Source organism: Chiroxiphia lanceolata, chromosome 3, assembly GCF_009829145.1.
Source record: "Chiroxiphia lanceolata isolate bChiLan1 chromosome 3, bChiLan1.pri, whole genome shotgun sequence".
Lineage (NCBI taxonomy): Eukaryota > Metazoa > Chordata > Aves > Passeriformes > Pipridae > Chiroxiphia > Chiroxiphia lanceolata.
In genome coordinates this window covers 79,070,555-79,097,811 of record NC_045639.1, presented here as the reverse complement: position 1 = coordinate 79,097,811, position 27,257 = coordinate 79,070,555, and the positions used below count along the sequence as shown (strand labels likewise).

General features: G+C 34.8%; 1 protein-coding gene across 5 annotated transcripts in view; it reads right to left on the bottom strand.

Moving 5' to 3' along the window:
• The window catches only part of MAP3K7 (mitogen-activated protein kinase kinase kinase 7), a 47,450-nt gene that overhangs the window by 5,371 nt on the left and 14,822 nt on the right, over positions 1-27,257 (bottom strand). The window contains exons 5-15 of one of the 5 annotated variants that reach the window (XM_032683401.1): positions 27,060-27,198; positions 25,844-25,968; positions 22,164-22,292; positions 20,169-20,299; positions 19,689-19,770; positions 18,428-18,579; positions 17,627-17,786; positions 14,998-15,078; positions 8,666-8,733; positions 3,028-3,136; positions 194-255 (exon numbers count right to left, since the gene is read on the bottom strand). In XM_032683401.1, coding sequence (XP_032539292.1) covers positions 194-255; positions 3,028-3,136; positions 8,666-8,733; positions 14,998-15,078; positions 17,627-17,786; positions 18,428-18,579; positions 19,689-19,770; positions 20,169-20,299; positions 22,164-22,292; positions 25,844-25,968; positions 27,060-27,198 — 1,238 coding nt within the window. Of the gene's footprint in view, positions 1-193; positions 256-3,027; positions 3,137-8,665; positions 8,734-14,997; positions 15,079-17,626; positions 17,787-18,427; positions 18,580-19,688; positions 19,771-20,168; positions 20,300-22,163; positions 22,293-25,843; positions 25,969-27,059; positions 27,219-27,257 lie in introns of all 5 variants that reach the window. The other 4 variants (XM_032683402.1, XM_032683405.1, XM_032683403.1 and 1 more) reach the window with 4 other exon arrangements.

Sequence of the window (27,257 nt, the reverse complement as noted above, 5' to 3'; positions counted from 1 at the left end):
GCTTGTTTTTAATAGCTTGATCAAATCTGAGTCAACCAATCTCAGATTACATAATATATTTATTTTAGCCTTGGTCAAAAATTAGACAGAATATAAACCCAGGTAAATATGTGGCACTATATTTTGCAGCCCAAAAGTCACACGTTAGAATGAAACGCAAGCTTAAGAATCTAATAAAGTGTCTATTTTTTACCTGTAACTGGTGATCTAACGTAAGATATGCCATTGGGATGGAGTTATCTGACCCATTGGTCTCTGTAACAACACCAAGAAAATTTTAATGTATTTTCAAGAGTTAATTCTATTCTTATAGGACAAAAACAAGAATTCTAAATAATTTCACAAAACACAATCTGAATGTGGACAGGCAGATGGAAATAGCAGCAATTCAATCCCAAGGCAGATGAATCATTTTGTTTTTCTGACAGTTAAAAATTCAAAAGTATGGTCTACCATACCAAGAAGAAATAAAGATTATGGTTATCAACCTACATTTCTAGAAGCCATGTAACAGCATACAGATTTTAAAAATACTATTTTTGTACAGTTTGCAATCATTTCTGTTTATAAAAAAATTGCCATTTCATTCTTGTTTATGAAGGATCAGCCAGCCAGCCCATGCATCTAATCACTTTAAAATTAGAAGCTGTGCAAATCAGCTCTGCCAAAATAAAATAAGCACAATCTCCTGCTCAGTTTTGAAACCTGCTCCCAGTGAGGTCTCTAAGTTTCTTCCTCACAACACACTCTAGGGCATCTTCTCTGTTCTGCAGAGATACTTTGTGGGTAGCATGGAACCCAATCTGTCTCCTGGGCTGGGCTGCTCTCTTCTTATGCTGCAGCTACTCCAGATTTCTCTAGTGCTTTCATTCCAGATTACACAGGTTTCTGAATTCTTACAGATCCTATCTTTTAGTAGCCCACAATCTGGGGATCACAAGGTTACTGTTAAGCTTTAAGAGACACAGAGTGAAGACACATGGAGAAACTACTGATTTTACAGCCGCATTATTGCTACTAGAGGATTATATGGAGGAGGGTAGGTGGGAAAAAAAAGGGGCTGCTTACCCATACCCCAAAAGCACCTGCCACAGAGTAGTCGTGGTAGAGAAACTAAGGTGTTGCCCTCAAAGACTATGCTATCTCCAAGAGCAGCTTCAAAAGGAAACAGAAATAAGAGGGTGGGAATGGAGAAAAAGTGGTTAAGTGTATGCTTGTAAGGAAACTGGAAGGTGGTAAAAACAAAAAAAGGAAAAGAAAACAACCCTAAAACCAGAGACTTAATCACTACAGTATCTTAAATGCGATCAATATAAAAAGTCCTTCCCTACATTAGACTGTTGCCGTAAATGGATACTGCTAAAACCACTGCAATGCTTCAAATACATCAATACATGCAAAATACTTCAGATGACATTTTTAAGCATTTCAACAGTGTCACAGAACTGCAACTTTTCCTGTGACTGACCAGATTCAGCTGTATCCTTGTTTTATCATTTTGCCTCATTAAATTAAAAATTTACCCTCTTTTACAGAAAACCAAAATTATTTCTCTCTTTTGAAACTCAAACAATTCTTTGTTCATGGACTGCATAAACCTAACAAGAAAATATACATATGGCACATTCGGTATTTACCTGAGTATAAGGTGAGGGATTTCTGTGGGCCAGAAAACAGACCTGACTTTTAGCTCTAGTGTGTGCTGCATTTAAGAACAAAGATTTGGCACAAACTGTCCTTGCACTGGCATAGGATTAGCAGCTTTCAGTTTCCAGTGAACTACTGACTGGGTAAGACCTTGCTTTCATGTGAGGCAGCAATTCCCATAAGTGCTCACTGCCCAAAGAAACTCAGGATCCATGCTGTACAAGAAGGCACAGGGTGGGCTGTAGCAATGGGCAAGGGCTTTGGGAAATCATGAGTGACAGGGCACAGAATGTGATCAGGCGAAGTAACAATGGACAGAAAGAAGAAAACACAGAAGCTAAATGCAAGGGTATGATGTCCTCCTCCCACTAAAGCAGGGGGAAAAAACCCAAAGTACAAGCCTTACATAATCACCTTATATTTGGTGAAATACAAGTGTACATATATACATACAAATGTATGTATATATACATATGCCTATGCAAGAGTTAGTCCACATGTGAGTTTCCATTTTGCACTTGGTTAGAGGAAAAGAATAAAAGTGACTGATCAGCCAGATGAAATGGATCACAAGAAAAAGATTTCAGAATTTGACATATTGTGAAGTACCAGCTTGAGTCTAAGTTTAAGATTCAATATGTACAGTTTGGTAACAAAATTGTAATTTTCATTTATATTCTAAAAAGGAATTTAGGGGATCCATTGTTTTCATGCAGTCCAGTACTGGTTCTTTTCATTATGGAATGCATTATGACTTTCAAAATCGAATTCGACTACTCAATTATGTTCATTCTTAATCCTATTTCATAACAAAAGAACAGTGATGCTACAGTAGAAGTATTTACAACATTTCTGCAGACACATTAGTTCATTTAAAAACAGTAATTTTGTGTACACATGTACATTCTGCATAAGCAAATTACAACAGAGATGATAAACAGAATTAACCTATTCCTGATACTCACCTACACAGCATTTCACTCCAGATGTCAGAGTAACAAAAGTTTTAAATGTACATTCATAATATGAATGCACAAGACTAAAATGTAACAAGATGTCTATTCCTCTAATTTTCCAAAACCACACTATAGTAAAAAACTGGTACTTATAAGATCTTCATTAAATATTAGTACCACTGCATATGTACAGTACTTTCTTACAAGCAAAATACTAACAAGTTTATGTAACTCAATATAATCTATAAAAAAGTGTTCTCAAAGCCTATATGAAAAACAAGTCAGTAATGTAATGATTTAATTTAAGCAGTACTAAAATGGACCTTGACTTTCATTGCTTACTTTTATTGTCTAAGTAACCACAACCAAATAAATATTTTATATTTTTTACAGGCAAAAATTTAAGTAAGGAACAAAGGATTACCTGCATCATCAGGTGTCCATGGATTACGAGTTGGCTTCTCAGAGGTTGGTCCCGAGGTAGTGATCATTCTCACACTAGGACTAGATGATCTACTGCTGTTTCTACTCTCCTGAAATGACAAAACAAAATGACAAGTTAACGGAAGATTTTTGAAAAGTTCATTAAAAAAAAAATATGGAAGAAATCTGAACCTATAAACCTCCAAAATACCCTCCTCCCCAGGCTTTTACCCTGAAAGCTGTCCTGACAGTTCGATCAACTTTACATGCAATGCAGGGATAATTTCATCCCCATTTGTACTCCATCTGTACTGTGTAAAATAAATTGATACAATTTTGCTACTCAGCATAATAAATGCAATGCTGAACAATGTGTTCAAGATCTTTACAGAAAAGCGTGACAACACGTCTAGGAATTTTCACACCACCATTCAGTGAAATCTAGCAACTCCATAACATAAGGAAGAAATAGTTTGTTTCCAATGCTTAATCAACGAATGAAACTACATTCAGTTAAAGGAACATAGCTTAGTAACTGCACTAGACTGCAGTGTATTAATCTACAGTTTTCTTATGGTTCTTTTGTTAGCTCAGAGCTTATGTGATTCATCTTAAGAAAACATGAAATAAGTGTTTAATCAAAAAGGATCAATCAATTGAAATAAAACAATCAGAAAATGAGTACACTGTCCCTCATGAAGCAAAATAAGAATTAAATCAAAATTCTCTAGGATGTTCTTTTATATACCGTTTGACTCCTCCAATCCTTTTGTTTACTGAAGCACAAAAACGTAATACAGATTTCATTATTCTACTGAGCTTCTTTTTCAGAATAATTATTTACAATATGTATGCTTGTATTTCACATACCCCCTCACTGACATAAAATTAACATAGTAAAAGACTTAAGACTATAAGCCCCAATGAGTTTTGCAGAAAAAAATGAAGTAAAAAGATGCAACTAAAATACAACTACTTTCAAGATGGTGTATTTATCATGAAATGATTAAATGTCTCCATTTTTCAAAAGAAGCATTCAAATATACATTTCCTGGAAACCATATTTCTTTATGATTCTTTATGATTTCCAAATATCCTACCTTAATTTAAGTTTTAAAAGCCAGGATTTCAGTCAAGTAACAATCCAGAGTAACAAGACTCTACACACTGAAAGATCCATTATTTTGATTGCATAGTGTTTCTTTTGTAATGTTTATTAAGCATTTAGTGTTTTAAGTTAATGGCCAGACACAGAGCCACTACTCTAGAAATAATCTGATGGATATTTCAAGATGATGGCATCAGACATTTTGAAAAAGCTTTTGTGTTGGTGTCTTAGTTGATATTAAGCAAGATTCAAGTTGCTGAGCTTACTGTCAGCGTCCTCAGATACGAATGACAAACATACCCTGCTGATGTGAAAGATCAGAAGACAGATCACTTTTAACAGTATGCGAATCCTCTAAGCAAAAAGAGGTTTGCTGAGTATCTACAGCTGATAGCAAAGGGCACTTGAGAACTACTCTAGTTACAGTAACTTCTCAACTTGTTTTGGTCCATCAACAACAACAACAAAAAATTTCCTTCATAACATTATTTAGATGAAATAACTAGAGATAAAAATGAAGGATTCCTATAGGAGGCACATCTAAAAAGTACTACAAAGTCAAAGGGAAGTTCCCAAAACTGAACACCAGTTAAACTGCAGTGTTTGAGTGTGCGTTGAGTGAGATGCTTTAAGCCTCCTGGACATCAGCCCCTCTGACCGGTAAACCAGTGCCTGTACTTTAGCAATCAGTTTCTGCTACCCCTTCACCAGTATCCTTTCATCCTTGCTTTCTCCAGGTATCTCAGTATGCTTAACAGACTTGTTAGCAGGTTATTCTCAAATCTTCTCTTCCAGGCAGTCAAACTCACATGGCATTCCTGGCTTTTAGCTTCCACTTCTCAAAGACTTGCAGCCTGGAAAAGCTCACGTGCTCTGAGGAATAACATCCCATGCCCCAGTTAAATTTAAGTGGGTAACACAGTTTAAAGAAATCATCATTATTAGCCCTGTCTCCTCATCGCCTCATCTGTGAATTTTATCTCAGCATGAGAGAAAAAAAACCAAATGCACATCTGTGACAAATTTCACAATCTCACAGAGATAATGAGTCATCTGTACAATATCAGATCCCCCAAATTATCCCACTTAGCTTGCATGCATGTGGGCATCTACATTCTGACCTTGCTTCTCAACTGTTCAACACAGTACATGGTTTTCTTTAATATATTTTTTTACACTTCAAAGTAAACTGTAAGAATTATGAAGGCAACTGCTACACCTCCCCTCCCTCAAAAACCAACAACCCCAAAACAAAACAAAACAATGTTTAAAAAAGGTAGTAGGTACTTTGATACTCCGATCAGACAGATATTCTGTGAAAGATGATGTATCAAAGCAACCAAATCAATACAGAGTACACAGGGAAGGAGACGGATGCCTTACTAGGTATCTGATCAGTTGTTGCATGATTATGCCAGATGTGTTTCTCAGTATCTGTATAAAACTTCAGTTCTGTTAAGACTCTACGCAGTGTAAATACCAGTTCGCTGTGTTCCTTCAAGTCCCCAAAAGTATTAATGGCTGCAAAAGTATTAATGTGCAGTTCAGAGTCTGCACATGTGTTTCTGTGTTACAAAGGTGTTTAGGCAAGAGCAGTAGTGCTGGACGGATGACACAATATAAGGGTTTAAAATGTATGTACAGGGAAATAGAAAGGCACAAAAAACAAATCAGTGCAAAAAAAAAATTTATGTGGAAAAATGAATAAAGCATCACAACATATGGATGGAAAGAAACAAAAATGTAGCATTTGACTTTACAGAGACAGTTGTGTCAGTGCCACTCCTGCCACTTGGAATAACAACCAGTCTAAGGTCACCAAGTACTAGAGAAACTCGTGCAAATTCAGACTTAAACATATATTCTCACCACCAAATCACTCCAACAGCTGATCAAAAACCTTTGACTTAGCATATTTTCCTACCTAAACTGTTGATGCTGATTAGTAAAACCATCTGCAAAGCTCTATTACTATCTGCTATTGAGAACACCAGTAGCAGCAATACCAGAAAGTGTCTTAAGTGTCTCAACAACATATATATAGTAATCAGCAGCCATACAAATCACATAAAAAATTCTTAGAAGAGTACACAGAAATAAAATAACCATACAATCATAAAACACAAAATGTGGTTGAATTAAAACAGACAAGCAGTTAAAAAGGAAGACAAGAGTCTTGGTCTGTGTGTTCAGGTAAGCACCCAAAGTTCAGTATATTTATTATTATCAAGCCTGGTGTTTTCCTTCACCTTAAGAGAAAAACCTTAAGAAAACCTTCCTGATTAAAACCCAGTAGTTATAACAGAATCATTTGCTATTAACACAGCACCAATTTTCAGGAAAAATACGTTCAATGAAAAGATTTCTGATCAGCTTTAGTGTATCAGTCAAACAATTAAAAACCAGAAAAGAGGCGTCGTGTCAATCCTTCAGTTCTGAGTGGGACAGGGACATACACAGCCTGGGTGCGGGAGCAGAGGCACGCAGTGCCATGGCTGCTTGGTGAAGAAGGCCGTGCCGCAGGGTGGGTGCAAAGGAGAATGCAACGCGGGGAAGAAGGATGTTTGCAATGAAGGGAGGGAGGGGGAAGGGGATTTTCACATTAGAAAGGATACCCTATATATGGTATGGTGCTTGTGGGAAGATAGGATGAACTGACCAGAGCTACGCTAGTCAGATGTTTCTTCAGCTTTGATTAGTAGATTGCTATACTGATAGCAGTTCAAGATTGTTAATAAAAATTCAAGGCACTGAGGTCCAGAGCTATAGAAATACATAGAGAATAATCTTAAGTCTTCAGGCATATTACTTCCTTCATTTTCCATTCTTTTTTTTAATATACAAACCTATGTACATCAAAAGTTAGCATTAGCTTCAGTGGATTTTTCAATCCATTCTCACACCAAAAAGGGGATAAAAATTCACTATTTGTTTATATGGACAACACAAAAATATCTTTGAAAGTACATTTTTCCTGCCTGTTAATAAAATATTATGTTTTCCAGATTTACCATAATGTTTCCAAAAACTGCAAGACAGAAACAGATAACGGCATATTTCCAATATGTACACTATCAGAAGCAAGAAAGTAAAATGTGATTCTGGTAGTTCTACAGACCCACATATAAAATTGGTGAAGTAAACACAAAAAAATCCCCGTGTATTCTCCTGGTCACAAGGACAATTTAGCTTGAACATCCATGCAAGCAGCAGAACAACTTTCAAAGAAAGACTGTTATAAGTTATTAAGATATGAAGCAAATGCTGAAATTCTATATTTTTAAATACTAACCATTCATTAAAAAGAACGGAATGAAAACTTCTAAATAAAAAAAGCTACAATTAAATATATCCATACAATCAGCACAATTTGGTGTAACTGATGTACTGTGCCTTAATTCCCCCCCCCCCAAGTCTTACATAATTTTAGTTCTACAATTAACTGAATAGGCTAATACATTTCTTTCCTCAATTTTGCAGATTCATTTCTTTCCTTCCTAATAAACCTGTCTTCTCTGAAGATATTAAAATGTATTTAAGACTCATCTGTTATTTTCTGATAGATGCACATAGTAAGTTCTATAGAATTGAAGAGGTTTCTGTGGTTATAATACTCCACCGAATTAAGGATCAAATGTTCATCTCCCTGATAACTACACACCCCAAGAATTACCACCTATTTTAGATTTTTGCAGTCGGTTGTTTAGTATGCAAACCTGATTAACCTGATGAATATGCTAAGCTGCAGTATCCCACATCCAATTAATAGTAGGGATCTCAAAATTGCCCATTCACACTAAGGACCAAATAGGCCCTGCGAATTACTGAAGCAATTAAAAACACAAAATAAACACATCTGAATGAAGAATTAGCTGTGCTTCTCTCATTTAAAATTGAAATTAAACTAAGAGCATGTTATGTAGCATACCACCGTTTCTGTTACCATGGCAGTTAGAATACCAGACAAGGAGCTATGTTATTATAAAATATTTTTTTGAAATAGTCTTTTTTTAAAACAAAACTTTGTGACAACATCCTGCTGTAAATCTTTCACAAGAAATCGAGAAATTTTACTGTAAGTTACTATTCAGGATTCAGAGATTGACAATAAATAACATTTATAATAGCGATGTACATGCTTTTTGTTTTCATGCAAAAAATTAGTCTAATGTATGTGTAATTGCTTCAGATAATAAGTAGTAATTATAATTGTCTTCTACATACAGAGAGAAGAAAAGGCTTTCCTGAGTAATATCTGCCTTCAAACAAATTAAGTGGTACACAAAAACCATGTGTATGTAAAAATGCTAAATACTGCATAAACTATATAGAAAATGCTTCTCATCTACAGCTCATTCATAGATTACCCTCATGGAATCATTTAAATTCAATACAAGCAATGCTACAGTCTGCCAAGCTTCCACATCATTCCTACGAAAGCATCGAAGGTGAACATTTCCAGACCAGTTCCCCAGCATGGATTTGGTGCTGACTTTACTGAAAAGCAAAGAAGTGATGAGAAGCACATTACCTGACTGGACTCCGTTCCTGCAACACTAAGATCTTGAATGGATCTGCGCCTCTGCTGTCCGTTTCCTGCTGGGAAAAAAACAAAACAAAAACAAACCAGTGAAATATATTCAGAACAAAATAAGAAGGGTGCTTCTGTTGCAGAGGAGCTTGGAATTTGTACAAATCCACAGAGACAAAGTGGGAGAGGGAGAGAGAGAGACAGCTGCAGAATTTTAACTCAAAACATGCTGGCCTGTCAACAAAAAGTATACCCTAATACAATAACCACTCCTACCACATGAATAGCTGCTGCACTCTACTCCACCATCTTCTGTCACATGTATTTGGTCAGGCTTAGTACTTGGGGCAGGAGCTGATGACGACATCTATTTCAAGTGCGTTACGTTATGGGGATTTCTAAAAGCTAAACCGCGAAGATAACAGGCTGCCAGCTTTAACCTGTTGCTCTTTGGCTTGCTCAAGGAACACAGCAAGGACTTCTGCCTGTGTGCTGCTCCCCTCAAGAAGATGAAGAAATGAAAGTGCTTTCTTCTGGTCTTCTGCCTCCTTCAGAGGAACGAAACTATGTCCTATTCTCATGCTCTGAGAAGTGTGAAAAGGGGACTGTTCAGCTAAATCACATCTCACCATCAACCTACGGAGCACAGTGCTGTAATCTTTTCCTCTTCTCCTTCCACCTGTTCACAATTATCCACCAGTGACAGCTACATAAAACAGTTTAAATTTTAACACTGACACGCAATCAAAGGCATTTCCAGGAAACAAAGTCTTCTTAAAAATAAAAGGAGATTATGCAACAGAATCTCCCTGGCTACTTTGATTTTTATTACAGTGATTGTTTATATTATCTCTTGAGAGCGGGTCAGCTGTCCAAAAGGAAACACCAAAACGTCCTGAGTAACAGCTGACAATGCTCAAAATTCTTGCTCTTAGCTCTGCATTACGTAACTTTGCTACTGGAGGGGAGCATCTGAAACATGTACTGCAGCCGTGGCAGCCCCTCGCCCAGCAGTCCTGCACTCAGCAACCAACCCAGCTCACTTAAAGCCCTGGAAAAGGCATCGCATTTTTAACCTTTTAGAGACTTCTCATTCAGCATCATTTCCATATGACTCCACAGCCTATCCTGACACATGTTTTGAATTGCAACAGTTACTACAAAAATGTAGGACTATTTAATACTGATCAATACATTTAATAATCCATTAAATTTTTAAATATAGGTACTATTACATGTAGGAACACACTACCCCAAAACAGCTATAAAAAATTTTCAGTGTCACTCTACCGATTTGTCATGACATTTTAACATCTAACATTTATAGCAAGTACTATAAGAAACAAGCACGTAAGAAAATCAAGCAGTATTTTAGAACAGGAATATATTCTTTGCTCTGACTACAAATGAATTTGAATTGCAACTGTTCTGTGGTCTTGATCTTTTGCTTCTGAAATTCAGGGAAAGTATATACTTACCTAAGCAACAACGGTTAAGTTATTTTTAATACTTTGATACTAGGGATCATGTGAATGACTAATCTATGTCAAAATGTCTGAACTTGTTCATTTGCAGTGAACTTTTTCACTATGTAATCGTTTAACAAACAAGATTATACATTTAATAGAATTCTGTGCCATAGATACTTCATCTGGCTGCCACAGCTCATCTCAGTATTCAAGATATGTGCAATCCACCCACAACTGACACAAAATTATGTGCGCATTTCATTCAACAACACTGTTATAAAATTAGCTCAGCTGAAATAGGCTTGCAAAAATATCTGAAATTCTCATTTCAGATTAGCAACATTTGTGAATTTAAAGAACCCAGCACATCTGTTGCTGAAATATTAGAACGTGGCTGCCAAAATGTTAAAATAATCAGGGTGGGGTGCAAGAAAGAAAAGAAAATGCCTTGGGTTGAGGGGGAGGGGAGAGAGAAAAAGGGGCCAAAACTACTGCGTTGTAAAAAATGAACACCTTTAAATGAAATATCTTCAATTTAGTAGCATGAGGGAAGAGCAAGCTCTACTAGGCAATGCCATTTTAATTAGTGTAACTACTGCAGACATCTGGCAAATAGCTTAGACAAGGCAGAAACAGACTACAAATCAACAAATACTTATTGCTCCAGATTCAAGAAAAATTTCAATTGAAAAATATACAATACAACATAAAATATTTATTTGAAATGATCACTGCTACTTCTTTATGCTTTCCTCTCACAGTTACGATCTTGTTCTTACTTCTGTGTCCATTTAAAACAAATTTTTCCTCATTATAAAAACTAAGAGATTTGTACACGCACAGAAGTTCATCTACAGTAGCTTGATGCCCAGTGTCAGGCTTTTGGTAGTTTACAGGATTTTAAGATTAAAAAATAAATGTCACAAACATATTTCCTGGCCACAAAAAAAACCATTTTGCACACTGTTGTTTATTTTCTAAAATTAAATTCTAAAGGAACAGGAAACTTCCATTATGTCCTGCCCCACATACTGCAGGCAAAAATAAATTCTACAACTTACTTGATCACCACCCCCACCCCTCCGCCAAACATCCAGACCAGCTATGACCTCTTCTCCCTGCCCTTTAACAGATACTGGCATCTCCTTTTACACTTTCTTATTTACTCACAGTACTCTCTCTTCCTTACACACCTACAAGACTCAAATCTCTCTCACAGTGCAGGATGATCAGTGACTGTAACAGTGCTAGAAGACATTCTGAAGAAGTTAAAAAATTGATCTGAATTCCAGAACAATTAAGTGATTTGGGAAGCCAAGGGTGGGATTTTTGGTATATATTGGTTTTAAAAGTAGATAGCAAAATTACAGACCTAAAGCATTCGTAATTCCTATTCCCTTTCTAAAGACCCTCAACAAAATGTGTCCATCTCGAGTAATCATTTATGCAGTGTCAATGCTATAAAAATCATAACGCTGTGGCAGAATTTCAGATGACAAAATTATAAAGCCAAATGCACACATGCTAAATGCACGAGATGTCTAACACTGCCAGTGAAGAAAAGACTGTACTTGAAGGTTTGCTGCTTGACTGGTTTGTATTGAAAAGGTATGCAAACTATAATTCAGATTTTTTTTGTTTCTTTAAACATAAAGCCACCTAAACCTTTTGCACTTACTAGGGTTTTCATTTTTCATATATATATATATATATATATATATATATATATAAATGTTGGTGCTTATAACCTATACTATATATACATGGTAAATTAAAAAAAAAAGAATTGATACATCATTTGTCTACCTGATTGCAGGAAACCACCACTGCAAACTCCTGCTATGCTGTTAGACAAAGAAGGAATTATTTGATCCATTTTTCAGTTTCTCAGTTTGTAAGTTAGCAATACAAAATAGCATCTTAAATGAACAAAAAGTTCTATTCACCCTTATTGTACTAATTTAGAAAGAAGAGCAAATATATATTAAAAACTTCCCCTTCTGCCAATATTTTACCTTTAATTGATAAAAACGTGTATTTTACGACCTTGGTAGCATAATCAGTTCATGGACGAAATGCAGTTGAGGCAACACATTACGAAAACCGCCAATGATAGCAGATGTAGTACTCATACTTCTAAAATAGCCCTGCCCTAAAGCAGCTGACTCACGGTAACATGCCTGCGTGGTGCCTCCCCTCTCTGGGCAGCAGCTGCTTTACCATGTGCTCAGCACAACTCCAGGCAGCAGCACAGACCGGCACTTGTGCTGCTCCAAGGACCCAGAGGAGCTGCTCGCCCTGCCAAGGGACATGCCCAGGGAAGTCTGGAGGAGCTGGGTCTGGGGCAGAAGTGCTATGGAACATAACGGGGTGGGATCGATATGGAGGTGACAGTTTGGGGGAACCGAGAGAGTAAGAAAAGGAAAGCAGTGAGAAATACATTGTTTTTAAAAGAATAACTGAGCAAGGTATTTTTGAATAACTGTTTTAAGTATACAGCTGAATATAACTAGTTTACTAGGCAGATAATCATGTCCCTGTCATGTCATGATTAATCTCATTTTTTTCTGGCTTTGGGATTATTACAGGAAAGCTGTTTTGACAACCAGGAAACTTTCAATATACAGCCCAGATGTATTTGCAGACAATTTAAATATTTCTTCTGTAGTGCCAATACTGTCTTTTAGCTTAAGTAGTTCTCTCTTCCTAGTTTTTAGCTGGAGATTCATCTACAGAAAATAATTATTAATTTCTTAGCTTTCATTTTGTGGGCTAAAAAAAGCTTTCAGATTCTTCTTTATACTCTCTATAACGTCCTATTAGCTCTTCTTGATATTATTTCAGAGCGCATGTATGTTTCTTTTATATGACTGACCACAACAGTATATTGAATTCCTGATTAAAATTCAACAAGGGCCTATAAATAGCGTCAGTGTTTCTTCATTCTTCCTGGATATGAACCTTAAGATTTCAGTTTTTCAGAACTGCATTAGATTAGTGGCTTATACTACCTGGGATTCATCTGCACACATCTGCTATGGTCCCATGTCATCTTATTAAAAGAAACAGTTGCTGGTGCGTGAGCCACAGTGCATGACCCTGGATTTTACCCTATTCCTTTTCAGTCACAGCAAAATTCACTTTATGTAATACTCTAATCCTCCTCTTTATGAATAGTTGCTTCCGATAAAACATTATCAGTGAATTTCATTATTGTTTATTTGACTTAAATACCTTAAAATTTGACTTAAATTTTGAGAAAATTGATTAATATGCTTGCTCCAACCCTTTAAACTTCTTTCATTTCTACAAGTTGCTATTTCTCTCATATGTATTCCAAATAATTCATCTTGGAATTCCCATCCTGTCCAGTTCAATTAATATAGACCAGGTGAAAAATTTCTAATGACTCCTCTGCCTAACGAAGAAATCAATAGACTGGTATAATCTATTTTGTGAAAACAACATGGCACTTCATTTAACTTGACTTCATCATTCCTTAAAAGTTTCAAGGTTTCTTGGAAGACTCAGTGTTGTTACGAGCAGACAGTGTGCGTCGAAGAGGAACTCATTAGCTTCTAGAGCTTATTTAACAGGCTCTCAGCATGTGGTAACACTGTGAAAATTGACAGATCTCTCCACTTTTCCTTTCCTTGCTCTCTCAGGATTTCATTTATGCCATTGCAGGCCAGGACCGTTTGAAAGTTACAGTGGAAAGCTACCTTAGCAAACTCTTTTGCCAATTTGTTAGACTCAATGCCAAAGACGTTTTCTTTTCATGGGTTGTATTGCTCAATTTTTTCTGTATTTTTATACGCAACCTTCAATAAAGTTATTTGAAAGAAACTTCTGTACAAAATTATCTTCTGCATTCAACTTTAAAATACCAGACAATATCAAGATTTACAAGGTAACTTCCTCAGATGACACCAATTTAGACTCGGAGGTCCACAGTTTCTAGTGTATTTCTAAATTAGCAGTAGATACTATCATTTGCATCTCCTGTCTGTGACAAATAATTCTGAAGTGACTTGCATACTGCTAATGGTATACATATCACAGTTTGGGACTGATTATACTTATTTTTAGGCTTTGAGAAGTATGAAACGAAAGAAAGAAATCCACTTTGGTTGCAAAAAAAAATGGAAAGGGAAAGGAAACTGTTATGCTACTAACTAAAAATAGACCTGGGATACATGAGAATTATTCATTAAAGTCCCAAGTGAAATTATCATCTATGGTGCCTGATTATACTGATTTTCTTCCTGTCAGAAGCCTCTCCTAATAATTTTAGTTTGCATTTACTTAAACACAACAGAAATACCTCACGCAGACACATTTTAGCTCTGGAACAGTGTAGTCAGATATAAGGATTACACAGATTAAGTGTTAATGTTTTAATCACAGATATCACACGGATTTGACATTCTGTACCTAATGTATTTAAGTTTTTTGTTCTACTAATATTTGATTAAAAAATGGGAGCCCAAACACAACAAAGATCAGGGCAAAATAATTACCTAGACAGGAATTTTTCAACTTAAGTCCATTTTCACCAAATGAGGCGCTATAATAAAAGACTGCACATATAGATTTGCTCTATAAGAAGATTCTAAACATCAAGATAATAAAGGAAAAAATGCTTTATCAATAGAAGTTAGTTTGAACTAGAAGACTGAATCCTTTACTGATAAAAGTAAGCTTGTAATAAAATATTATGCTTCTCTTTACAGAAGCATTACGAAAAATTTTGTGGGATAATTTCTAGTTCTGTCCTACAGCAACTGGAGCAAGAAGTATTTTAGCAGTCTGATCATTATTCCGGCATCTTAACCACTGACCCGTTCACCTGGTCTGCGATACCTGGTATGATGATCTCAGGGACATCCAGAATGTTGCCAAATGAAGCAGTTTTACGATGGCCTCGTTTAGGCTTGGAATAGGCTGAAAAAATACACATATACAATACACATGCAAAACACTAAAATGGCAATAGCAAAATTATTAAATTCCTAATACTGCACTTTTCATATATTTGGTTAAATTAGAGTTCATGCAAAAATGTGTCATGCAGAATAAACTGCATTGCCTTCCACTCATGCTTACACGTAGTAAAGCAACGGTTAAAAAGCAAAAAATGCAGAACTAGCCATCATTACAACACGGTGTAATTAGTTATAGTTAGCAACACAAAAGTCAAACACAGAAAGCAGCATGGCAACACGGAAGGGAAAACCAAATGTAATTATCCAAACAGAGAACAAAATGAAATTATTTCAGTTCACCTGTGCATTCAGAATAAATTCTTGACTCTCTGAACTTATATAACCTTTTCTCTTTAGTGTTGAGTACAAACTATTTTATAAACAAGTTTAATAGTTAGATACTTCTTTAAATCACCTCCTTTTAAAGCAAATCTCATCTGTCTCTGAAAAAATGCTTACTCTTGCTACATTTGATAATCATTCTTGCTGCTCACTCTTTTGTCCCATTAGTGACAATTTTTTACTTTGGGAGCTGGATATCACTACCAACTTTGTAATTTTTGAATGATGTTCAAGAAATGTCATACGCTATGAATTAAAATCTAATCATACTTTTCTAGTTTAAGATAAATAGTTCCTATTTAGAGAAAACCTGAATGCATCTCCCAAAAATAGAACATTGTAGCATATTCATCTCAGTAAGTAATGGTGATGTGTATTACATGATTTACTCTTACACTTAATCTAATGAAAACTGGAACAAGAAGATTAACTAATTCTTGACTTGATTTAACAACAGCCCAATTCTCACCCAGCCACACCATTTTTTTTCAGGTTCACAGCATATTACTTCTGTCACACAGTTAACAAGATTGAAAAAACAAACCAAAACCAACACAGTGCTGTCTCTGCTCTTTCTGAAAAAGTTATGGTCAGATGGGTTTGACCTCATTTCTAGTAGTCTACTACAGCCTTAAGAGATTTTTAAAAAAAATACCCAAAGAACCCCAAACCAAAAATAGTATGTTCAATATATACTTTTGTTTCAAGAAAAAGAAACCCTACAGTGATAACAAGAAAAAATTATTAGAATATTCTGAATACTAATTATTATTGTCTTCCTTAATGTACTTAAGGAAGACAAAACAGAAAAACTAAAAACTTGCAAAAAGAGGAGGACCAGATTATCTCCACTAATGTAAAAAACTTACATTAATAGTGTCAGTGACCAAAGTGAGTCCTGACATATTTTAAAATAAAACCAGCGTGGTGTTATTACCAGGTAAGTACACAGCTGCCTTCTGTGTTAAGAAACCTTTAGAGATATTCAGGGTGAGATGTGCTACACAATTATTCAGTCAAAGACTGACAATACAAAAGACAAATTTTGGAATAAAGCTTTAAAATAAGAACATGAAAGTAAAATGTGTTTAGGGCAAAGTAAATATTATGTCATGAGTAACTTCAGTATTTAGTAAAACAAGATCTTGGAGTAATCATAATACAACGAAGAACAAAAATGAAACAGTCATGGAGCACAAGAAAGCCAGAATTTTGATACATAATTCCTTATTAATTGCATCTACTCAATTACCCTAATTTTCAGATTGGTAGAAAAATACTTAAACGGCTAAATAACCCTGAACTAACCAAAGTAATTTTGTTTTATTATTTAAATGTGTGGTTATACACCATAACAAAACAAAACTTTCACATATAGAACTTAAAACCTGAAGCTTACATAAATTAACAAACAATATCTTTGATGAAGAAAAGAGACAAGAAAGTGTTTGCCAAGTATACACATGTTTATTAATTCACTCTTCTGGGAAGAATAGATATTGCTTTCACCATAAAATTATGTATTTATACTTACAGATAAATTCCAATTCTCTCAAAGATTTAATGTTTAGAAATAACAGTTTATAGCTGAAGCAAACCTGGCAAAACACCTGTAGCTTTTTTTTTTTTTAAACAGAAGACACCAATGCTTTGTTAATCTCATGAATAAAATCTAACTATGCTCCTCTTTCTGAAATCTGCCAAAGTGGATTTTAAAACTTATTTGGGAACATGCTGAATTTTAAACCTATCTCTTAATTTCAAAAATATTGTAGAAATAACCTTGAAGAAAATGTTATTATATAAATAATTATGCTAGCAGAGATGAAATAACACTATCTCAGATGCAAAGGTGAAAGTCGTGCATTTGGAATAGGATTGACACTTAAAGTCTTATAATGTGTTTTTAAAAAAAGTAAAAATCTAATTCAACAAAATCTTTTCTACAACCTTTAACATACTGAATTACAATACTCAACATTGCTGATTGTACAACCATAAACAAAGCCACTTCCCTCCCACAATTAATAAAAGACAATAAAGACTACATGAAAAGTTAAAGTATTTTCATACAGCTATTGGAATTAACCTTTTGTAAGACTATGCACATTTCACATTTTCTTTCCAATTCCTCAATCTACGCCCCAAACATCCTTTAATTTTACCTGTGATGGAAGCTATTCTTGCTTCTATTTCAGACATATCAGCACTCATCCTTTTGGCTTCTCCTGAAACAAGGGCTGACGGTGGTCGTGCGCGAACATCTGACAAGCTCTCCACACTGCTCCCACGAGATGGGGGCAAACTCAAACGGCCAGGATCACCCTGTTTCAACAGTCACATTTTTAAAGAGAAAATTCTGCACAAGCCCCTTCCTGATATGCACCAGTACGTAGGTTAAAATACATTTTTATAATGTGCATTTTAAAAGTGACAAGATTTAAAATTTATAGCAATAAATGGTAACAATTGAGCTATTACTGGCATATAAAACTGAAATATCTGCAACTTTGAAAATAATCTAACTATACACAGATTAAAAAAATCAGTAGAATTAGGTCAATATTATCAGAATAGAATCTTTGTATTTTTGCATTCTACTCAAAATAAAACACAGTATTTTCAAAATTCACATAAATGTTTAATCCTTTTATATCATACTACTATTTTAGATTTAAATTAAGGCAGCAATTTTCAAACATACATTTTTTTAATCTAATAAATATCTTTGAATAGAATGAACTATTTTTTACATTTCATTGGAGATCTTAATAGAGCCTTCCAGTTTACATTTTTGGAATTATTCAATATATTTCCATCCCTTTTCATGTTCTTCTCCTATAAATAGATGGGTCCAATTTTGTATGATTTTTGAAGGAGGACACAAATGTTTCAGAGCAGATACAACACTTGTCTACCTATGTCCACTTCATTATTATGGTTCAAAATTGCACACTTTAGCTTACCGGCTGCTTGGTTGTGTTTTTGATTTGTTGTGCCAATTTTGACTCTAAACGTTTAATAGTGTCATTGGTAGAAGCTCCTTGGAAGTCACTTGGTTCCATGTTAGCATCACTCTTGTTACTTGTGTTTGTAGAAGTGATGTCCATGAATGAACCTAGAAACCAGTAACAAAGAAAAACATTTGGGAATGTCCACTGAAAATACTGAAGTGCATCTCTTCACTACAGCATTCTCAGAAGTCTAACTCGGCTTTAAAACAACACTTTTCAAAACTTTTAATGGAAGGCAAGTTGCAAGACTGAAACAGATCCGTTACTGTAAGAAGCAAGAGGAGTGAAAAAGAATACACAACTACCTACTACGGTAACATTCAGAAGTCAATCTTCAGCTTTCTTTGAAATTGTTAGAGTAATGTCATATTAAAAACACGACCAGCAATCTCATTCACAATTAATGACAAAGACCATCATTAACCACAGAAGAGCATAAATACCTGATAAATAACAGTCAATATATATTCACAGTTTAAAATGATAAATTATGTCTTAAAATCACGTTCTGAGAGGTGGAGAACAACTAGTAAAGTCAGTGCAATGCTAGAGCTGCAAAGATTTTGTTAATATACAGGTCACTAAATTGCAAAGTAGCCAATGAAACTTTATCCAAAATACCAGCAATTTCTTCGGAGATAGAAAATAAACCAACCAAGCAGAGGAAGTTGAGACACCTAAGATTAAAAATTACTTAAGTGGAAAATCTGTACTCTAAAAAATGAGGAGACCAAATGATCTTCATTTTCTATTATTAAAAGGATTTCTCGGAGAGCAAGACTACCTGAAAGTCTAGCCCACATTTTGTTCCATCCACCTTTCTGGTTATTTTCTTGCACGTAATTTAAATTACTGTATTTAATGCCTCTTAACATAAAACAAATGCGAGTTTAAATTGTAGATATTACAACTGAAAAAGGTGCGGCTTTCAAAAGTAGTGAAAAATTTTAAGTTGACAACTCCTACACATTACATATTAGTGAAAAGGTGTTAATTGTTAGCAACATTCATGGGGAAAAAAAAAGGAGACCTTAAACCTGGACATTTGGAGACAGCTTTTACCATAAACTTGTTCTCCATTACACGTACACTTCATCAAAACCATTTGACTGAGAACACTGAATACGATGTGGTTAAGAAGTATTAACAAAAAAAATAGATCCCTGTCAATGCTTATGTCGCTATTCTTTTTCTCTAACTTACACAAATGTACCTGTACTAGTGGCAGAGTTGCTTTGGCCTTCATCTGAATACTGGCAAGGATACTGCAGAGGTTCATCAGCTCCTGGAAAGTACTGTGAAAAAAGAGCAATGATTTGATTAAAAAAACCTAATTAACCATTGTTTTTAAATTATTTTAATAGTATCTCATAATTTAGAAATACAATTTATATATTTATAATAATTTATTTTGAAGACACGTAAATGCAAATATTTTTAGTCATACATTAAAATACTCCTATGAGTATTTTTTTAATTTTCTCAAATCTGTTAAGAGTTGATATACCCTCCCATAAGGAGATGAATTACTTCCCTTCTCTACTGTGATCGATAATTTTTATCAAAAAAAAAGAGGAGAAAGAAAACATGTAAGCCCATCTTTAGAGTGTGATGAAAGGTATACCTTTTGTAATTCAATTTCGTAGCTTAACAGATTAAAAACTGATTAAGACACTAAAATAAATTTTTATACCCGCATCAAGTGTGTCATTATTTTAACAATTTCCTCCATGGATGGTCGTTGAGAGGGATCCTTGGACCAACAACGGGTCATTAAACTCTCAATTGGTTTAGGTAAGTTTTTGATCAGTGGTGGCCGAGTACCTGTAATTGAAATTAGAAGAAATCCTTAATTTTTTAAACAGACTAAAATAAATAACTGACAGTGATTGATCTCTCTCCAGTATTTTGCTAAATAAATATAGGGAAAGATGGAGTTAATTGTAGGCTGAAAGAACTGGCTTGTACTTAATTTTCTCTCTTACAAACAAAAATTGATTAAAAAAAAAAAGTTCCTTTGCACTACATAGGGGCTACAATTACATACAAACAAGTAGAAAAAAAATTAAACTTCTCCTTCAGTAGAGGCCTGAATAAATACGGCACATTACAATGGCTAATGTTACTTGTCTCTGAAGAATAAAGCTCTAGAACAAACTAGGAAGCAAGTAGTAACAGTCTTCGGTTCCTAATGCTGTATTCACAAGAAAAAAATAATGAGAAAACCAAAACACCTGAAGTATTTTTGAGAGCTGATTTTGCCCTTAAAAACTTCCTTAAAAATTACAGGCACTGGAAGTACCAATTTTTTGTGACTTTCTCATGCCTACACACATTTGTATTAACATATTTTACTTCAGCTATTGTATATCTATTCAGCTGTTTTTTGGTTCAAGGTTCTCCTCTTTTTATGATTTCAACAAGGAATACAATTAATGGACAACCACTTGTGTCTGATATATGAGGAACAGTGACAGTTTGCAAAGCAATCAGCAAGTATTTAAAAATATATTAAACAGATCAAGTAATACATGAGTGCCACAATAGTTTTAAGTGAGATGAAGTGTACTAACATTTCCTCTTAAGAAGGAAAAAGAAAATGGAAGAAGATAAAAAGGATAAGTTTTTAAAGCAAAAGTAGCTACAGATAGGGAATTTTTCTTTCCCTGCATCTTGAGGCTTCCTGATTTACAACTATTAGACTCACACTTAGTTTCACAGTTAATGCTTTTATGCAAGGCACTCTTTACTCCTAACTTTAAATGACCTGTGTATTTGAAAAACCAGCCTTCATTGCTTGTTTGTTATTTTTTTCTTCCAAACAAGTTTGTGCTTGCTTTGATGTTGTCTCTCACAAATGGCAGAAATTCTTTGCAGTCACTGAACTACTTCACTATCATTACTTAATTGTTTGTAAAACTCTGTTTTGCCATGGTACTTAAAAACACAGTAGTAAAAAAGTTACACCACTAGCACGAAGACACTACAATCTACTATCCTGACCAATATTATAACACTGCTTTAAAGAAAAAGTCCATTTGAATACAACCATTGTGCCCTGTTTATAGTCTAAACTCACAAAAATCTGTTCTATATAATAGCTAGCACAGCAGAGTGCTGCCCCTTGAGTGCAGGTGCCTAGGTAAAAAGGTAAAACCATTCCAACAGCAGAACAAAAAAAACAAAACCCAAAACACCACAGATGAAAAACAGTGACATTTTTAATGCCTAATGGTCCCGCAGGAGTTTGACAGTTTCTAGAGTTTCTAAACACAGGTCAAGTTACTTCAAGTTACACACTTATTGTAGACATTTAACTACAAAGAGTAAAAAAACTAAAAGAGACAACTTGGCTAATAAAAATCACCATTCATCCAGATAGAGGGGTTGTGGGTTTTTCTATAGCACCTCTCAGATCACTTCTAAAATGGAGTGTCATAACAAAGAAGACATGGCTCTTTACCCTTCTTTATTCATATGCCAGTTACACATAGTAGCCAAATAACACAAAATCCACACTGACACAGAAGTGGCAGTGTTTAACTATGTAGTCTTTGTGACAAAAGTGTATATTTAATGAAGCATAAAATGGAAACACTAGTAATTTAAAGCTGCATGGTTAAGAGTGTTTAGCAAATTTATAGGTCAAATACACAACTGCAAATGCAATCAAGTATTTTCAACTCACCATTGTGAACTGCCCACATTATTCGGAAGGCTGGACCACCAATCTCATCAAAAGGTTTCCTACGGGTGATTACCTCCCAGAGAATAATACCCCAACTGAAAACGTCACATTTTTCACTGTAATTGCTACCTGGAAGAAAGTCATCAATACAATTTGTCTCTTTTCTATGTAACACATTAAAAAGAAGTACAGTTTGAGCTGATCATAGAATCATTAAGGTTGGAAAAGATCTCCAAGATCATTGAGTCCAAACTTTCACTGAGCACCATAGCACTAAGTGCCATAACGAGTAGTTTCTTGAACACTTCCAGGGTTGGTGACTCTACCACTTCCCTGGGCAGCCTGTTCCAATAAATAAATAGTTTTATATGCTTCCTTTCACTTCACATTTATTTGGTTGAGAACAAAAAGAGTTTTCTAAAACTGTTTGATTCGTGCTAACTTAAGTCTGCAATAATTTGACAGTTTGATTGTGAAGAATGCCTCTCTCTGGGAATCAGTCTTTTTCACTTGGAGTCATCTTGAAATGACAAAATGCATCAGTTTTCTTATATAATGTAAAACACAATTTATGAAGTTTAAAGATCTCTTGCATTCACAGTTTAACTGACTATGTTTGCTCCCCCTAAATATTCCTCAATTCACTTCTTCCAACCTTAGTCACAATATGCCAGGCAGTAACATCTGTCAAACCCATTGTTCTTTATTAATTACAGGTCTTTAGCAGAACTAATCATCAGAGTCCTCAATTCCTCACCATCTTATTTCCTCCCTGTTTATTACTCTTATTCTTTTTGTAATGCCATTACTTAATTAAAATTTTTTGACCATAACTTGAATATTTCTAAGACTTCTAAGGTGCAGAAGACAGGTAGGTGATATAGAATAATAAATAAAAGTGTTCAGAGGCTGCAAAGAAAGAATGTATGCTCTGTAACCATAACTCATGCAAATACTAATAAGAAATGTGAATGGCTAATGACATGAGAATAAATGTGTGAATATAAATTATAGATTTGCTCCCCTGTGTTCAAACGAGGCATACAATTAAAATTAGCATACAGTGGTCAAGAGATTTTTTTTGTTAACACATAATCAGAAAGCATCATTCAGACAAATAATTTCATAAATAGCGGGATTAAAGAAGTCTAGTTTCATGAATACTCACCACATAGCAACCATCTGCAACAGGCTCCACCCTACCTGTGAGCCATCTTTCTCTGCCCCCATCCCTCTGACAAACTGTGCAAGGCGAACAGCCTGTTCTCTAGCCAGTTCTTGCAGTCCAGACAGTTTGCAAGGCAAACACAAGAGACAGGCAGCAGCACAAACCACAAGCCCTCTCTTAGTGAAGGCACTAATTTGGACTTCTCGCAGCTACTCATTTTACAAAACACCCTAAGAACTTGGCATCTCCAAAACTCTTTACACCTGTATCAAAGTAGCTGAATGTGCTAATGAGTTCAAAAGGTATTGAAGGAAAATAATAAAATCAGCTTTATCAGTCAGCTTATTTTCAAGGTTGCTGGAGAAAAAAGGTCTATGTAAACAATGGTAGATCACTAAGGGAAGCAAAACAGTCTCATCTATGCAGTCACAGCACTTCTGTGACACTAAGCCTATGAAAGGAAAGGAGTGCTATTCTCCTGTTGGCGCAAGGAAATTCTGTTTTGTGGCTGAGAAGTCTTGGACTAATTCTGAAAACAGAGTCCAAAGAAAGTGAGAGAATATTCTCTATTATTTTATTATGTGATAGACCAAGACTGGATAGACACAATCATTCCTCAATCATTCCAAAGCAATTTTAAAATGGTTTCTTCTAATGAGAGTTCTGATATTAGAATTGCTCTCTCTAATTTTATCTCAATCTATATCATGTTATTTTCATTTAGATTATTTGATCTGTACAAGGCTTTAGGTGCCCTAACGTTTAAAATGGGAAGAAAATCTTAATATTAGGGCAACTGCTTCAATAGGCAGTTGTCTTCTACAACAGATACTTCTCATGTCTTTATTGTCCTAATCTAAAAACATTAGTACTAGAACAGGACCAGAATAATATTAGCATCTTTTACATTGTTGAATTCTGATTTGGTAGCATAGGTAAACAAGTTTTTAACAATTCTGACATTTGACATGGTTATTGTAGTAGCTTAATAACTGTTTCTGAAGTAATTTGATATGCTGTATCATAGAAGCTACTAGATTTCTTCCTTTCCTTGATACTTGTCCATTTATAATAATTTGTCTCTTTATCAATAAACACTTTCAGTTAAAAGTACATAAAAACAACTGTAGGCTGAAGGCTTTTGCTGCTGTCCAAAAATACAACTGCAGTACAAGATTTCTTTGTTCTGCCTTGCTGAATTCATACACCAGAGGAACTAGGATATGCACTGCAAATCCCTACCATAATATACTTATTTGTATTCATTTTAGACTAAGATTTTTCACTCAAAAAAAGAAAATCTATCTGTAACACTAATTGTCCAACTGATTATCTCTAAAAGAAAAAAATCTCCTATTTGTACAATTTAATTTAATAATAAACAAACGTTAAGAAAAGAAGCACTCCTACCTAGAGTTAAAGAAATAAAGTAGGTGTCTTAATATAAAGTGACATAACGGAAAATTTTCAGGCACCAGAGTGAAACACATAACCCTTTGGTTGGTTCTTTAAGCAATATGTGGAAGAAAATGGTACCTTCAGAACAAAAGCTCCGAAGGTGATGTTTGTGAGGAAACATCTCCTAAAACTGTATGGGAACAGTCTCTGGAATAAGGACAGTAAAAGAAAAAGAGGCCACTTGGATCCAGAATCGGGGAAACCACTGCTCCACACAGGCACTTCCTAAAGCAGGAAGACGACTTTTTCCAGACCACTGCTAAATCACTTTGATAATTTAAGGTTCTGACTGGCTAAATGGTGTTTAATTTGCAATTTAATATAGACTGGATTATTTCTGTGATAATCATGCAGCAATTATATCTATCTAATTATCAAGTGTCATCAGTCTTTCCCAGTTACACTCCAAGAAATAGCTTATTTTCCTACTTAACTAAATTAACTGGTAATAACAAGTTCCTCAGTACGTAGGAAAGAGGAAGTACTTCAAATCTCTAGATTACACAAAAAGCAGACAAAGATGGAGTTACAAGAAAGTGGGGGATTGAAAATGAAGGCAATTATGTTTAATTTAGAGACACTAACAGGGAAATTCTAAAGTTAAAAGCCGATCAGAATAGCGAATGAAAGTAATGACAGTGTATTTAAATGTCAGAAAAGTTTGAAATAATTTAAGAATCTTGGAAATATTAAAACTGTGGGGCAAGAGCCCTCTGGTTGTATTTGATGTACTTACAAAATAAGAAACAGCAGCTGTCTAGAGTTACTCCTTATGTAAATCTTAGCCATGACACAAATAAATATCTAATACGAATGTGAGAGAGTCGGTTCAGTGCTGTTCTTTAAACCTCTGCATAATTATTTGACAATATACAATTGTACAGATTTTTAAATAAATGTTAAGAGTTCTGCCAAGACTCTTTCAGTTGTTACCTCAAACTTTAATACACATTGAAATAAAGATTATATGATACTCTTATTTCCTACACCACACTAATTCACAGTTGTATCCCTAAAAAGAACACATAATACTGACACTGTGAATTTTTATTACCTTCAAAAACTTCAGGTGCCATCCAAGCAGCACTTCCTTTATTGTTGGTCATGTGTGTTTGAATATCGCAGGCTGTACCAAAGTCACAGATTTTTAGAACTGTCCCCCCAGCTACCAGGAGCAAACTGTCAAAGAAAAAAAAAAGATATTAAAATTGTGTGATGAAATAGTCTGGCAATAAACCACTGATTTTTTTATTTTTTTTTTAATCCCAACAACTATCGCTGTAATACAGTTGAATGTCTTAGGCTTTCACTCTCAGTGCTTTAGTTTTATAATCTGGGAAATCAGTAAGGTCACTTGTTTCTAATGTGAACATATTAAATATTTTAAAATACTCCAATATATATTGTAGTTTATTCCTATATGCTAGATTTTAATTAAGTATCTTTAGCCATAGTAAATCACTAAGCATATATTGACAAAATTAGTCCTTCAGATTCCAGAGGCTGAAAAACTAGTGCTGTAACAATTTTAGCAAAAGAAGAATGGTCAAGACGCCTGCTAATATCTGTCAACATAGATATTTATTTAAATGACAGCACTGAAGTTACATGTTAACAGCTCTCTAGATCAAAACTGGGGATACAAGAAAGAACTAAAGATTTAAAGTGTGGCTTCATATTAGGATTTTACCTGGTAATAACTGCACGTTACTATAAAAAAGGGATAATTCTGTTCATACTCAAATATTTGTTTAGCCAGATCTGAAGCTGTGAGTCAGATAACAAGCAGTGGCTAGAAAACTACTAAATTTTGTTTCAGTAGAAAGTGATGGGAGCTTCTGGCAGGGGTAGCAGGGCAGAAGGAGGGGATAAAAGAGGATGGTCATGTGGCGAAAGAGTTCTAATATAACAAATATGACATTAGAACCAATCAACCAACCCCACCACAATGTTCTCTTATTGAACAACAAAACCATTTCAAAACTGGAGGATTTTAAGTTCCTCTGATTAGAAGCCTTATTTCTAACAAAATCCTCTTCCATGATGCAGGGCAGGAGTAGGACATTTTTCCAGTTTGACAGAATGTAACTGAATACAGTTCATTTTCTGTATCATATGACATCATTCTGCAACTGAAGTTTCAAATACACAGCTTTCATTTGGAATACAGTACACCCAAAAGTATCAATTAAAGGTTCTTTTCAAATGCAATAAATATTTAAAAATTATTTTAAATTCCAATTGTAAGAAAATATAAAATATGAACCTACTTTGGTGGTTTCAGGTCTCTATGAATTAGAGCCTTTGGTTTCATGCTGTGGAGATATGCCACTCCTTGGGAACACTGTAAACACCAACTCATGGCATGTGCAGCAGTATAATGAGGCAGAGGTTCAGCACCATGTAGCACTGCAAAACAAAGGCACAAACTAAAAAGAACTTTATTGCATATTACAACACATACGATG